The 16,430-nt window shown below is 46.4% G+C and overlaps 1 protein-coding gene and 1 pseudogene across 1 annotated transcript in view; both read right to left on the bottom strand.

Annotated features, from left to right (window-relative positions):
* Nucleotides 1–9,940: 9,940 nt before the first annotated feature.
* LOC148442955 (5S ribosomal RNA) lies at nucleotides 9,941–10,059 on the bottom strand (annotated as a pseudogene).
* Nucleotides 10,060–13,010: 2,951 nt separating this feature from the next.
* Nucleotides 13,011–16,430, bottom strand: part of LOC148442954 (pleckstrin homology domain-containing family G member 3-like) — a 240,993-nt gene continuing 237,573 nt past the window's right edge. The window contains exon 19 of the mRNA XM_088463474.1: nucleotides 13,011–14,169. Coding sequence (XP_088319600.1) covers nucleotides 13,295–14,169 — 875 coding nt within the window. The 3' untranslated portion in view covers nucleotides 13,011–13,294. The remainder of the gene's footprint in view (nucleotides 14,170–16,430) is intronic.

The following is a 16,430-nucleotide window of genomic DNA, read 5'->3' as shown; positions in this document are numbered from 1 at the left end:
CGTTGTTCATATACGTTTTAACTCCTGAGGAGTTTAATTAAACTGGAATGGCAAAAAATAAAATCTGTCTTTTTGAAATGGCAGCTGACTTTATTAGAAAATCTAGATTCCCTCTATTATATAAATAGAAGTTATTATATAAGTACTGTCTGATATTGTTATTATGTGACTTACTGCAAGTTAATATAAATTATATTAGTCTTGTGCAGGCAGGAGAAGAAAGCAACAGAGTATCCTTAGAATATCAAAGTGATATTTAGAAAATAAAAAACAACCACCCCCCATAATTCAAGCCTTTCATGGAGACCTCCGCAGGCCAGCCTATTAGTTAAGCTGCATACACATACGATTTTGTTACCAACGATTTTATGAACTATTATATGAATGACTTTCTGTCAGATTTATTAAAGTGTAATGAACGATTTTTTTGAACTACAAACGATTTTTGCATATTCCCTTAATGAAAATCGTTCAGTTGGTCAGTCTGACTGAACTACAAAAATGAACGCGCATGAATGATAATCGTTCATCGTTTTAACTCAGAAAGTGAACGATTTTTTCAACGATTGAACGATAAATAATATCGTTATCGATAATCGTTCAAAAAAATCGTTGTGTGTGTATGCACCGTAACTATCCGTGTCAGAAGATCTGTTGTAGATCTAGAAAGGATATACAGATCAATATGAACTGGATGGCACTTCTATCTTGTAGTTCAGATCCTTTCTTCCTCTCTTTGGCACTCAAATAGGAGTATGGACACTGGCCAGCAGAGGACCCCACCAGTACATATTTGATCACTGCTGAATTTAGCAAAAAGCAGAGACTTTCCATAGACAAGTGTTACTAGGGGAGAGGGGATGTAGTTAGAAGAACGGCCGGCCGCGGGATGCTACCGGTCTAAATCCTGACAGTGCAAGCCCGACACGGGACTTAAGATGGGCATCGAAATACCGACGCCTATCTTAATCCAGACGCTGGAATCTAGACAGATGCCATCCTGAACTAGGTAATCCTTGGCTGTTAAGCGCAGGGGGGGGGTTTAGGTACTAACCGGGAGGTTTAGGGTGCGAGGTGTGTTAGGGTTAGGCTACAAGAAGGGAGTTTTAGTCCCCTTACCCGACCCCTGTCGCGATGCCGCTTTCAGTATTTTGACAGGAGGCAGCCCTCTCCCATTCCGGGGAGAGTGCTGGTTTAAAAAGAAAACACTTAATTTTGGAAAATCTTTTAAATTCTTACATGGTGCAAATCTATCCAATTAAAGCCCGTTTTTTCATGAGTAAAATGTCCAGTTTTCGTGAGAAAACACACAGGGTACATGAAACCTGTGTGTTTTCGCGATCATGTACAAGAAAACGAGGCTGATTTTGGGGATTTTGTTTTGCCTGCCTGAGGCAAGTGAAACACAATCACCAATAAGTACCGGCTTTCGGGGCAATAATTAGCCGCTGCAAATTGTCACGGCTAATAGGATGCCAGCCTAAGAAAGCATTAAAATAACCCCAACCACAGTGCTAATTGCCTCTATTTCTGAGGAGGAAGGTCAGGTTTAGGGCGGTAGATCATTTGTTGACACTGAGAATGTCGACGCAGTAATGTTATTTCATGCATTTTAACCCATGTCCGCAGAATCATTTTAAACATGATGCTTTGCCATTGTTATCTCTATTTCTACAAAGTCTATAGGGTTCCACAGGATACCTTGGGGTATAGGCGATGGCGGCAGACATCGGGCACCTCAGAGTTAAAGTTTTCAGCCTCCCAGGATGCAATGGGGTCCCTCCCCTGTACCCCGCCCCCGAGCCAAGGCATCTCAATTACGTAACAAGCCATAGGCCAGGAGAAGAAGAAAGAGAGAGAAGAAAGTTCTGGAACACATAAGAATCACATTCTCACCAGAAGGAGATGGAAAAAAATGGTGACCAGATCAAAGCCCATCTGCAGTACAGGTGCGACAGGAAGGGAGTCCTGTGGAATCCTATGGACTTCGTAGAAATAGAGATAACAAGGGTAAGTTCTTACCATAACTGATATTTTCTACTTCAGGATCCATAGGGTATCCACAGGATACCTTGGGGATGTCCCAAAGCAGTATCCTTTAAGGGTGGGGATGCTCCTGTGCTGAAAGGAGAATCCACCGCCCAAAGGAAGCATCCTGAGTGGCGAAGGTACCAAATGCATGATACCTCGCAAAAGGTATGAACAGAAAACCACGTGGCCGCCTTGAAAAGCTGAACAGCTGAGGCGCCACGGCGAACTGCCCACGAAGGACCCACAGACTGAGTAGAATGAGCAGCAAAGAAGGCCGGAACAGGAAGGCCCTTGTAAGTGTAAGCCTCAGTGATCGGCATGTGAATCCACCCTGCCAATGTTTGCTTATTGGCAGGCCATCTCTTCCTATGGAAACCATAGAGGACAAACAAAGAGTCCGATGAGAACTGGTACGGTCTACATAAATCCTAGAGCACGTACCACATCCAGCGAGGCCTCACTAGCTGAGAAGTCTGGGGAATTAAATGCTGGCACTATAGTTTCCTCACTAAATGTGGAAACTAGATACTACTCTAGGTAGAATCCCAGGGCGAGTTTGAAGAACCACCCTGTCCTTATGAAAAATCTGAAAGGGAGGGCGACATGAGAGAGCCCCCAAATCTGACAGCCTTCTAGCCAAAGCAAGGGCCAGAAGAAACATTCTTAACTGAAAACCATTTTGAAATCCACTGAGCCCAGTGGTTCAAATGGCGGTCCTTGGAGAGCCCACAGGACCACAGCCAATAACCCAAGGAGCCACTGGTGGAACGAAGGGAGGCCGTGCAAAGCACACCTTGCATAAAGGTGCGGACATCAGGAAGAGTAGCAATCCTACGCTGAAACCACACTGATAGGGCAGAAACCTGCACCTTCAGGGAAGCAAGGCGAAGACCATGATCTAAGCCCACCTGTAGGAAAGCCAAAACCCTGGATATCCTAAACACCTGAGGATCATAGCCTCTAGGGTGACACCATCCAAATAAAGAATGCCCCATTCTGTGGTACATTCTTGCAAAAGTAAGCTTCCGAGCTCTATGCATGCTATTAACTACAGGGCTGGAAAAAACCCCAGGCCCTTAAGAGGGCTGTCGCAACAGCCATGCCGTCAAAGACAGATGACCCAGGTCTGGGTAATGGCAAGGACCTTGAGACAACAGGTCCGGACGTTGAGGTAACAACATCGGAGTAACTATGGAGAGACTCCGAAGATCCGAGCACCAGTTACGTCTGGGCCCTTCTAGCTTCAGTTTTCAAAGCACTCTAGGAAGGAGGAAGAATGGAGGAAAGAGGTACGCAAACTGAAAGGTCCACCGGACCAATACAGCATCTACCAGAAGAGCCTCCTCGTCTTTTATTCTTGACCCGTACACAGGCAGCTTGATGTTGTGTCCGGAGGCCATGAGGTCTATCTTTGGAAGGCCCCACCTATTCACTAGGAGTGGAAACACCTCCTCGTGAAGGGACCATTCCCCTGGAAGTCCGCTTCCCAGTTGAGCACTCCTGGAATGAACACTGCTGAGATGGCTGGGAGATTGCCTTCCGCCCAAGCCAGAATGCGGGACACCTCCTTCAGTGCCGCCTGACTTCTGGTTCCTCCTTGGCGGTTTATGTCAGCCACCGCAGTGGCGTAGTCTGACTACCTGCGCGGGTTGTCCGTGGAGAACAAGACTTGCCTGCTGAAGAGCTCCGAATACTGCTCAAAGTTCCAATATGTCGATTGGAAGTGCAGATTCTGCCAGTGTCCACTGACCCTGAAACAAGTGTGGACCTGTTACTGCTCCCCAGCCATGGAGACAGGCGTCCGTTCTCAGAAGGACCCAGTCCATAATCCAAAAGGGGCGCCCCTTGTTAAGGCGAGCCATCTGCAGCCACCAGGCCAGAGACAGACGTACCTCCGGGGAAAGCACTATTGTCTGTGTCTTTAACAGATGGGGCAACCCATTCAATCTGAAGAGGATCAACTTCTGCAGAGGACTGGAGTGAAACTGGGCATATTCCACCATGTCGAACGTCGACAGGGTAACAAACGGACCCCCTGCATCCGCCGGTGGACTGCCATCACTACCATGACCTTGAGAAACACCCGCAGTGCTGTGAAAAGGCTAAAGGGCAGTGCCTAAAACTGGAAACGTTGTTTGACAACAGCAAACCTGAGGAAACGCTGGGGTTCTGGAGCAAGTAGGATATGCAGGTAGGCATCCCGAATGTCCAATGACTCCATAAATTCCCCAGGTTCCATAATCAATATGATGGAACCAAGTTACCCTCAAGGACTTGTGGAGGGGCCTGAGGTTGAGAAGAGGCCGGTAAGACCCATTGGGTTTCTGAGCCAGAAAATAAATTTATAATAATACCCCGTTCCCCTCAGAGGGGATGGAACAGGCACTATAACCCCAGCTAGGAGCATAGAGTGCACTACTTTCTGGGATTCCAGGGCCTTGTCATGATCAGACTGAATTCCTGTGGTGAAAAACAGTTTTGTAGGCTTTCTGTGGAATGAGAGGGAGTACCTGTGAGAGACCACTTCTCTTACCCAAGTGTCAGTGGTAGTTTAATACCAGCACTGGGTGAACTGAATAAGTCGGTCTCCCACCCTGGGGTCTCCCAAGGGGAGGCCCGTCCCGTCAGGCTGAGGGATTATCAGATTTGGAAGCCGGGGCGTCTTGTACTCCAAGCCTGTTTCCTTGGATTGGTAGACTTTCTGGCTCCTGATGGACTTAGAAAGGCCTGTGCTTTGGACTTACCCTGGGCCTGATAGGGCTGAAAGGACGAAGTCCCAAACCCTGAAGGAACTGTGGTCGAAGGTAGACAAGTGAACTTAGCCGTTGCCATCCTGCCCACAACTTTATCCAGACCAGGGCCAAAGAGGACCTCACCATTAAAGGGGATAAGCATTTCAACCCTTTCTTGGAGACTGCATCAGCTCTCCATGAGCGCAACCACAGGCAGCGGTGCGCTGCCCCTGCTGCCGAGGAAATCCTAGAAGTGAGGAGACCTATATCTAAGGCTGCCTCAGTAACCTATATGGTTTAGTCTCTGAGATTGCCCACTAATTCCAACAGCTCAGCTGAAGAGTCCGTGATCAGAGACTCCATTACTCTGGATACCCAGCTAGTCATAGCTGGTCTGGAAGCCCTCCCCCAGTAAGGGAGTATATAGACAACGTACCACTTTACAATACGTAGCATTTGAGAGAACATAGGCAAGGTTGCAGTACTCACCAGGCGTGTAATGAACTACAGGAAATGGATAGCCTGCAGCTAACATTCTTGTGATATCACTAACAAAGGGAATTCCACAGAATACCCTTACATATAAAAGGTTTTGCGCCCACAAAACCTCGCTTTGGCGAAAATTTATCACGCAGGCGAACATAGATCGCCTCTCGAGCGCGGCATATATGTGAAAACTCATCGCCGAAGCGAAGAGTATCGAGTAGGCGAAAGGGCGCAATATGCAGACTGCATAAAGCGCGCCCCATGTTGGCTTAAGGGATATCCCTGCAACATGGAATGGATGTAGCAGTCAGTCTCTGTACAAAAGTAGAGAGAGAGACCCTACCCATGATAACACAGGATTCACGGAGCTCCCATGGAGCCTCTGTGAAACGCTGCATGAACCCTGAGGGAGGGAAAGACAACTGTATAAATGTCTCCACACTTACCTGCCACTCATAACTGCTAGAGTGGAACAGCAGGCTGTACGTCATACCTGCAGACATAGCCGCATGGTAATAGCACACAGTATGGCGCTGGGTATAATGCGACCATATAGCATATATATTATATATATATATATATATATATATATACATACATACATACACACACACACACACATATGTATACATATGCAGTACCAGTCAAAAGTTTGGACACACCTTCTCATTCAATGGTTTTTGTTTTTTTAAATTATTTTCAACATGGTAGATTAATAGTGAAGACATCAAAACTATAAAAGAACACATATGGGATTATGTTGTAAACTAAAAAAGTGTTAAACAAATCAAAATATGTTTTATATTTTAGATTCCTCAAAGTAGCCCCCTTTTGCTTTGATGACAGCTTTGCACACTGTTGGCATTCTCTCAATCAGCAAAATACAGGTCATGTCTGATGCTCAGTAAGCTGCAGGAACCTACTGCCAACTATGGCAGAGTGCAGCACACATACATATGTGACAATTCTCACAAATACATAGCTTTATAAATGTGAGATAACATGACCACACTCAGTGGGTATGTCAGAGACAGTTTGTGAAAATAACTGACACAGACAGACAGCGCTAGCATGTCACACAGTCAGAATAGCCTGCAATATAGCGCTATAATCAACTACGCAGACTCAGTGTCTGGTAGGCAATAGTACTGCATACACTGATCCTGAAAGGGGGAGAGGTAAGCAGGGGGACCGGGTACATGCTACCAGAGAGAACTGCGACAAGACCTCAGAGGCAGTGTAGCTCGGGGAGATCAGCTTAGCATGGCCAGACCGCAGTGGAAAGGCACGCTTAAGCTGAGGGGAGGCGCCGCCTGTGAAACAGGGAAGGTGCACACCCCTGGCCTGCAATTAATCCCACGGACGCTGGAGCGTTTTCGCACATTCAAGCCCAATGTCCCTGGTGGTCCCGTGGTTCGCAGGACTCAGTGCCTGGCCCCACCGTAGCCCATTCCCAGGGAGCCCCCCACCTGGGAACAAATGGACTGCGTCATCAGCGGGTCCCCTCCGCGGGAACCCGCCGCTTACCTGAAGCCCCCTTGTATCCGGCCACAGTCCTGGGATTCCAGAGTCTTCGCTAGCTGAAGTCCTGGAATCCCGCTAGGATCCCCGGATCAGTGCAGGCGTTCTAGTGCCAGCGGAGTGTAGGAGCAATAGCAAGGACATTCTACTGGCCTGTCCATGCTATTTGCTCTCAGTAAAATAAATTTCAGGGGCTATTTGAACAGCCCCCCTCTAAAATGGGGATCCGACTATGAGCCGGGCACCTATGAAACGGAGATGCCTTGGCTTGGGGGCGGGGTGTAGGAGAGGGACTCCAGTGCATCCTGGGAGGCTGAAAACGAACTCTGAGGTGCCCGATGTCTGCCGCCATCGCCTATACCCCAAGGTATCCTGTGGATACCCTATGGACCCTGAAGTAGAAATGAATGAATTAACATTACTACAGAGTCAGCATTCCTCTTCTGTTCTAAATATATTTTAACTTCTAAAGATCAGAAAATAAGAACTGTTATTTAAAATTAGAAAAGAAAAAACACAGGATTTTGGTACTTACCGAAAAAATCCCTTTCTCCGATTCCACTGGGGACAGTGGAGTCTCAGTACAGTGGGTATAGATGTGGGATAACCGGGAGCTGGCACTTTAATAAATTTGAATAGTAGCTAGCTCCTCCCCCTATATACCCCCCTACAGGTCAGTCTAAATATACTGTGTCCGAGGAGAGTTGGAAAATAAATCAGAGGAGAAGAGAAGCTAGAAAATACCTGAACAAATAAACATATATGCAAACAAATCAAGGAAATCTTGAAGAAAACATCTGTCCAAACCTGGAAGAACAATAACGAATGTAGGTGGAACAGCGGTGGGTGGGCGTCCAGTGTTCCCTGTGGAATCGGAGAAAGAGATTTATTGGTAAGTACCAAAATCCTGTTTTCTCCTTCATCCACTAGGGGACACTGGAGTCTCAGTATAGTGGGTATGTCCCAGAGCTCACATCCTGGGCGGGAGAGAGCTGAGAACCCTGCAAAACAGCACGGCCATACTGTGAAGCAGATGCCGTAACCATGTTAAAACGGGAAACATTTTTGCAAAAGTATGCCGGCCTGACCAAGAGGCCGCCCGACAAAGCTGAGTTAGAGAAACACCGCGGGCAGCCGCCCACGAAGGACCCACCGAGCACGTAGAATGCGCTGTGATTGAAATAGGAGGTTGATTTGATGCAGCCAAATAGGCCTGTCTTATAGTCAGATGAATCTATCCTGAAATAGTCGCCTTTGAAGCCGGCCCGCCAGGACGCGCCATATCATATCAAACAAACAGCATATCTGACTTCCGGAGGGATGCAGTCTTATCAACATGAATCCGAAGAGCCCGAACCACGTCTAGGGATCTGGATGCCGAAGAACCGTCTTAAAACACTGGAAACCAACGATTGGTTGATGTGGAAAGCAGACACTACCTTAGGTTAAAAAGATAACTGCGTACGGAGTTCAGCCCTATCCTCCTGAAAAATGAGGTAAGGTGAAAGACAAGAAAGCTCCCCTAGCTCCGACACACGCCTAGCACAGGCGACCGCCAAAAGTAGAACCACTTTCCAAGTTAGAAATTTTAATTCCACAGTCTGTAAAGGTTCAAATAGTGAAGACTGGAGAAAGGAAAGGACTAAATCCAAATTCCATGGGGCCGTAGGAGGTACAAACGGAGGTTGTAACCTGAAAACCCCCTGTAGAAAATGTCTGGACATCCAGCAATAATGCTAGTCTCCCTTGAAAGAAAATTGACAGAGCCAAAATCTGAACCTTCAAAGATCCCAGACGAATGCCCGCTGATAAACCAGCCTGTAGAAAAAAAAGAAGAAGCCTTGCTATCTTAAAACCTGACGGTGGTGAACTCCTGCGTTCACCCCAAGATACATACACCTTCCATATACGCTGATGGTGCTTAGACGTAACTTCCTTTCTAGCCCTCAGCCGAGTAGGAATCACCCTTGAAGGGATACCTCTTCTTCTTTGGATAGCCCTTTCAACAGCCATGCCGTCAACTAATCCGCTTTAAGTTCTGATAGATAAAGGTCCTTCTGCAGAGGAAGAGGCCACAGGCCGTCTATCAGCAGCAGACATAGGTTGGAATACCACGCCCGGCTGGGTCAGTGTGGGGCCACCAACAGTACCTTTACCCTTTCTCGTTTGATTCTTTGAAGCATACGAGAAATAAGTGGGAGTGGAGGGAACAGGTAAACAAACTGAGACCTCCAAGGAGTTGTAAGAGTATCCACTGTCACCGCCTGTGGATTTCTTGTCCGTGAGCAGTAGAGAGGCAGTTGATGGATCAACCTTGACGTCATGAGATCTACCTGAGGAAGACCCCAACGCTGAATCAGTTGTTGAAACACCTGTTGAGAGTCCATTTCCCCGGATGAATGTCTTGTCAACTGAGGTAATCGGCCTCCCAATTTCCGCTGATATTGCTACTGCTAATTCCTCTGCCCAGAGAAGAATGCAGCTTACCTCCCTCATGGCGGATCGACTATTGGTGCCGCCTTTCTATGTACGCCACAGCTGTGGCATTGTTGGACTGCACTCTGATTGCATGGCCCTTCAACAATGACTGTGCCATCCGAAGAGCATATAACACTGCCCTTATCCTTATGGGCAGTACCGCCTCCAGTCGAGACCAGCAGCCCTGAAAGTGTCTTCACCGAGTCACTGCCCCCCATCCTCTCAGACTGGCATCTGTGGTGAGGAGAATCCATTCCCACATTGCAAACCTCTTGCCTGCCAGTAAGTGTGAGGAATTCAGCCACCAAGGAGAAATGTTCGAGCTCCCTCCGTCGTGCGCATGCGCAGTACAGGCCATCGACCCACTTGCGAACGGACAGCCGCTCGCAAGTGGGTCTGAATGAGGGCCTTAGTGCTGATGAAAGACCAAAGGGTGAAATTGAGAGTTCCGCACTGCGTGATGAAACCAAATGGGAATGTGGAGATAGGCATGATGCCGTGACTCAGAAGCTAACCGAGGTTGCTGCGGAAGAGTACTAACCACTGTACAATCACGGCCTCCCTCTCGAGACCTGCAATGACAGACTGCAGGGACCCCATCTTGAACCTGAAGTTCTGCAAATAAGGTTGAGATGTTTCAGGTTCAGAATGGGTCTCACCTACACGTTTGAACTCGGGTTGTCTGGGAATAAAGCCTACAGCACCTGGTATTCCCAGGCGGACTCCCATTCAAGTACTAACCAGGCCTGACCCTGCTTAGCTACAGAGATCAGAGGAGATCTGGCGTGTTCAGGGTGGTGTAGCCGTAGGCTGCCAGACAGATGTGCCCTGAGCTGTTCCCTAGGCACACTAAAATATGGCAGTGGCGAGAAATGCTCCTGCTCCCACCTGTACAGGGAGCACCGTCTTTTTAAAAGACCTGACATCGCATAATTTCCTGCACTCTGCAGGAAAGGGATAGTAGGATAAAAGTTTACGTGTCTGAAACTTTTTAACTGTATATCCACGCTGAGGTAAGGGTCTCGTCCAATTCCTCATATACTGTAAAGGTGGCTGCTTATCTTTGTTTCTTAACAAAGATAGACGGCCTAACATTCCCAGGGTCCATTCTCTACACCCTGAGACACAGGCTCCATATCTGCTGTCGCCTGTCCCCCTCCTCTGTATCAGGCATGTCGTCCGCTTTCTGGATCATCCCACATAAGGGGATTCGGTATCAGTCTCCTAGCAGGGACATTAGAGGACTATGCCAGGGGAGGAACCTGGGCTGACAAATTTTAAGCCCTTCTACAGACCTGGCTAAAGAATGCGCCCAATCTGGTTCAGAGAAGGCAGACATCTGAGATTTGGCAACCTTTCTTCTCTGCGAGAAGCTTTCAACCCTGCAGACAGGTCTGGGCATTAGCTCATTAGGCTACAGACTCCTGCTGTGACATGACTGATGTAGATTGAACAGCCCAAGGTTGCTGAGGTGAGTACAGGAGCTGTGCTCAACCTGTAACACCAGGCTTGTATTGCTGCAATCAGCACTGAAACATTTTTCTCACAACAGGGAAGTAGATAACTGTCCCTGTGTCATTTCTCTGCACAATTTCTGCAGGAGAAAGTTATATGTGCAGCTTTTGAAGTCATGCTACCAAATCACTGTCCACACACACACACAGACACTGTTAATAAGAAGAGATAAGGGCATAGAAGGATATGCTTTTACCCAGCCCAACCTGTGCTGATACAATGACCAGCACGCTGTGTAAACACAATGTAAATGTGCTATTAATGGCTGTGCACACACAGTCTTAATGACTCTTCAGTAGCCTGACCCCACTGTGTACTCACATCTGGGGACAGGACAGTCTCTCTGCTGTACTCAGCATCTGCAGCAGCATGTTATATTTAAAATGGCCGCCAGCCTCTAGTAAACGCTGGGGTTGCTGGAAGGCAGGAGCAGAACTCATCGTTAGGCTCTGCCCCCCCCCCCCTTATGGCGCCCGTTTACAGTGCTGAGCGGGCTGCATTGATGCCCACCTTACAGTATTCCTGGCCACCCTGCTATTCAGGGTACCAGGAGTTACTAACCTTGCCGCTGCCGGTGGCGGGTCTGCTAGTGGGAGACCGTGACGTGCGCCGCACGCAGCGCATCTAGGTACCCCCAAGAGACAGTGGTCTCTGTAGCTGAAGACCCCAGCGCACACCGCAAGCAGCTGCGGTGGGGTCTCTCGGCAGCTCCAACGATGCAGACAGGCAGGGGCAGGGAGCTGCCTGTCTGTGTCCTCATATGCTGATCGAGGATCTTTAAATTTAAACAGAGAGCTCTGTGTAGTGCAGCCAGCTCCCTTGGCACAAAATTCAGACTGGCATGTAGGGGAGTATAGAGGAGGAGGAGCTAGCTACTATTCAAATTTATTAAAGTGCCAGCTCTCGGTTATCCTACATCTATACCCACTGTACTTAGACTCCAGTGTCCCCTAGTGGATGACGGCGAAACAAGCATTATAAAACACGTTCAGCAAGTATATGAAGAATTGCCCTGACATGATGCAGTCAACTGTACCTACCTTTGAAGGAAGTGTACCTGCAGATGCTGGCAAGTATGCCTTAGCACAGGCCTGGCCAACCTGTGGCTCTCCAGCTGTTGTGAAACTACAAGTCCCAGCATGCCTTGCCACAGTTTTGCTATTAGGGAATGCTAAAACTCTGGCAAGGCATGCTGGGACTTGTAGTTTCACAACAGCTGGAAAGCCACAGGCTGGTCAGGCCTGCCTTAGCATTCTAAAAATCCTCACTAGTTTCATTGTAGTCTTCTTTACGAAGTAGCATCGTGTGTTTCTGGCCAACCTCATAAAAATGTTCAAAATAATTGAATTCTCATAATGCAGCATCTGCAATTTTACAGATATAAAGTCCCAAATAAATCAATCTGCGATGCATTACTGCAAATAGCTTTATAGGTTTCATTATATTTACATTACAGAGGGAAATTACAGACAAGGATATCCAATTACGGAAAAAAAAAAATTACAAATAAATAATATGGAACATATAGGGACGCTCTCTTCGAGGTTTGCATCTCAAGCTCTGACCAAAGTCTTCATTTCAACCACAGCTAGACAGACAGAACCCTTAGAGGCCCATTTATTAAGGATCGCATTTTGCAATGCGATCAGGGCATGCAGTACCGCCCATGATCGCATTGCAAAATGCGATCATACCGGCTGAATGTATGACCCGGCACATGCAGGGAGACAGGCTCCGAAAAGAGCCCGTCCCCGCGATGTGGCTGGAGCGCATTCCGGGCTGCTGCGCATGCGCAGTCCCGCGGACTGCACATGAGCGGCGCCCATTGCCGGCGGAGGGATCTGGAAGATCCCTCCACCGGCTGAAATGCGGGTAAGTGCCCATAGGACACAGCGGCTAACGCTATCTTCAGATAGCGTTAGCTGCTGGGGTCAAAATCGGGAATGTTTCGCATTCCCGATATTGATACATTTTGCAGCATCGCATCCCCCATAGAAACCTATGGGGGAGGCGGCTGCCGGCGGTAATGGGGGATACTAAGTATTTGAGGTAAACTCCCGAAAACAGGTGTTTTCGGGGAATTTACCTCAAATGCACTTTGATAAATGGGCCCCTCTATGTGCAAGTGGCTATACATTCTAGTAATGTTGTGCAGGCAAAGGAGGCAGTGATGGGATCTCAGAAGTTATTTTTATAAAAAAACAGAAAAAAAAATAATTATATATATATATATATATATATATATATATATATATATATATAATATAATCCGAAGAGGATTTTTTTTTTGTATAGTTAATCTATAGTCTAGTATTTAATGCAAATATACACCACGGTCATAATATAACAAGTAGTACACTATATACAGAGAATATCCAGTTCCATAATTTAAATACGTTCAGGAGCCCTTCTGTGTACAGCAATGCAGCATATTCCTGTAGTGGTGATAAAGCAACCAAGGTTGAAACCATATTTCCTCAAAAAGACCCTCCCTTTGAAAGTCTGTTTGTACACAATAATAATATGAAATGTTAGCACAGCTCAGAGTTTTTGCTTGAATTCATAGTCTGGAATTTTGCTCTTAAGTTTTTGACTCTGCTTTGATGAGCAGCATCGCTGCTCGTTAATAGCTGCGGTTCTGGATTTGATTGTTTACCTACAGTATCCATGGAGGTATCCATCTTGGAGAGATCGTCCCTGGATTTGTATTCCTCAGACTCCTGGTAAGCTTTGCACCTCTCGATCACGGCTTTAAGTGAAATCTTCTCTCTGGTGGTAGGTGATCTGATATGGACATAGGTGTCGTCATTTTCCAGATCATATGTAGAAGCCATTGGAATCTTTTCTATAATTATGACCTTTTTGTTGGAATCCAGAGGGGCTTCTGCACTAATGTAGTAACAGTCATCTATGGTTTGCTCAGAGCTCTTGTCGTTCTGCAATGCCTCCGTTCTCCCATTGATGTTGGGAGTTTTGGGTGAATGCGTTTCTTCTTCTGTAATTCCGTTCATCATGTCAGAATGTTTTATATTCATGCTGTATGAATGACTTATTAACTCTTTATTTTGTGTGCGTAATGGATTGTCCGTATTGCGGTCCATCATTCTATCTGGCACAGATTGGCTCCTGTTGACTGGACTGGATTTGCCACCTTTGGCTGTACTTGTGTACCTGGTTCTCAGCTCTCGGACATCTGGCCAATGGAATTTTTCTGTTTTTACTGGACTCAGTGGACTTTTGCAGTCAAAGTTTACAGGGGAAGATGCGTGTGGGCTGTCACCAAGAGTGAATGATAGGCGCTTGGGTGATTTCTCATTGTATATGGAGGATGTGGGAGTGGTTGGGCTATGCTCTTGTAGAACAATGTGATCGTAGGCAGGGATAGACAATGCAGGCTTCAGTTTACCTAAAATGCAGAAAATGGACTGGTGAAACAATTCTACCTAAACCAACACAAAAAAAACACTGAGTGCAGTTTACCTATAATCCTCAAATTTAGAGGACTCTCAGGCTTGTGATTACACAATACCTTGTGCACTATGGGATGAAAAACATAACCACAACAAAGTTATTGTGTCCTCCCTCCGCCTGCAAGAGCATAATATATCAACATGTGCTATAAGCTTTTTCCACATATCTGTGTGTATGATGCTCACTCCCGGGCATCCTCCTCCATCTTAGTACTCCTGACATGTGAGCACAAATGGAGGAAGTCACCAGGAGCTGGCCTTCGCAGTGGATAGTGCATCTTGCTATGTTATGCTCTACCCAGACCAAAAGGTAGAATGTAAAAGCATACCTTGGGGGAGATGTAACAAGCTTTGGAGATAAAGTACCAACCAAACAGCTCCTAAATTACATTTTACAGGCTGTGCTTGAAAAATTACAGAAGCCTCTTTAAGCTTGATACATTTCCCTTTATCCCCAGGTCACATGACCTCTATAACTAGTCTGCTTCGGGGCTGATTCAGAATCGCACACAAGTCAGCCGGATTACATTCGGGGAAATAAATGCAGGTCTTTGCCTGTGTGCAGAGTTGCAGCATCTTATATGGCTGCGCTGTCCCTACCCATCTGTTTGTGAAAGTAGCGATCATCATTATCAGTGCACATGTGCACCAGCCTTATACCTGGTGCTAAAGATCCCTATGAAATCAGACAGAACTCCAAGTACGCTCACCTCTATACAGCCCACTATTCCGTTTACATGCCCATGGAACACATCCTACATGTGAACATCCAGTTGCCATCCAGTTACACCAACTCCCAATTGGAGATGAGGCAGAGATGCGTATATCTCTGAATCACTCAAAGTTGGGCATGCTTGGCTGCAGAACATGTGCAGTGCAAACAATAGCAGGATCAGTCTGCAAGGCTTGCTCGCATCTCAGATTCAGCCCCTCAATGCTTAAGTAACAATCTGCATAGGCATAAAGTGTCTCTGGATGACTTTCTACCTGGTCTCCTAGGTTCATACTGTATTTTATAGTTAGCTGCAAAGCAGAGAAGATTGTGCCAGGTTTGAACACTTTAAGTGCCCGATATTCTAGTCTTTTTATGTAATTGTTTGGCCACCTTAAAAGTTGATAACACAAAACCTGACACCAGTCTTTTTTACTTGAGAATGCTTCCAGAGTGTAAACCCACCACAGCCCGCTACACCTGGATCAGCTCTAGGGTGGTATTAGTATGCCAACTGATTTGCCATGTGTGATCCTAGACATTTAGATAGACAATATACTGTGTACAGTTAATGAATGCTCTATTCAGTCTATTCTACTCTACATGGAAGGCTCTACCTACACAAGAGCCTGACCTACAGATGTGCCCACATACACCTATTCTCCTGGCGCTATAAGTCGCGCCACACAACGCGGGAGCTCAGTGTGACTGAGTAGTGCCAAGCGTCTTGTTGTGCGTCTTTAAATGCATCTTATTCACACAGTGATGTGAATAAATAGCACAAACAGCTTCTGCTGATTAAAAAGATATGCAGCATGCCTATACTCTCTGTGCCTCTGCGGGTGTATCTGTATGCAAAATGCTACATTACAGTGTTACTGCCGCTGACACTAACATAGCATTTCACATGCAGATAGACCTGCAGACGCTCAGAGAACATAGGCATGCCGCATATTATTTTAATCAGCAGCAGCTGCTTGTGCTATCTATTCACATTTTTCTGTGAATAAGACACATTTGAAGGTAAAAATGATGCCCGAAAAGATGCTCGGCGCTACAGAGTCACGCCACAGCATGGTGCGACTGGAAGGGTTGTTTAACGTGCCAGGAGGCTAGATGTATGTGGACCAATCTGTATTTAGGTGCAAACTGGGCAGGGCACAGGGATTTTTTTTATCCTCTGTTTAACATTACTGTCCAGGGCTGGGAGAGTGCACTAGAATACCTCCAACAAAAAGGAATTTGTAGGAATAACAAAAGGACATTGAGAGATGGGACCAGGGTTACCAAATTATTTTGCATACACATACATTACATAGGTTGTTAAAAAAATACACAGACTAAACCGGATAAGTCACACAACCAGTATAATTTTTATTTTAGTAATTTAAGGGATGAGTTTGAATTACTAGTTTGGAGCAAATTGGAACACAATGGGTTGGTTATGAAACAGTTGTGTCTTGTAAATAAATAGAAGACCTATAA

The sequence above is a fragment of the Taudactylus pleione genome, unplaced genomic scaffold, assembly GCF_031769625.1.
Source record: "Taudactylus pleione unplaced genomic scaffold, aTauple2 ptg001381l, whole genome shotgun sequence".
NCBI lineage: Eukaryota > Metazoa > Chordata > Amphibia > Anura > Myobatrachidae > Taudactylus > Taudactylus pleione.
This window is presented reverse-complemented; position numbering and strand designations above follow the sequence as displayed.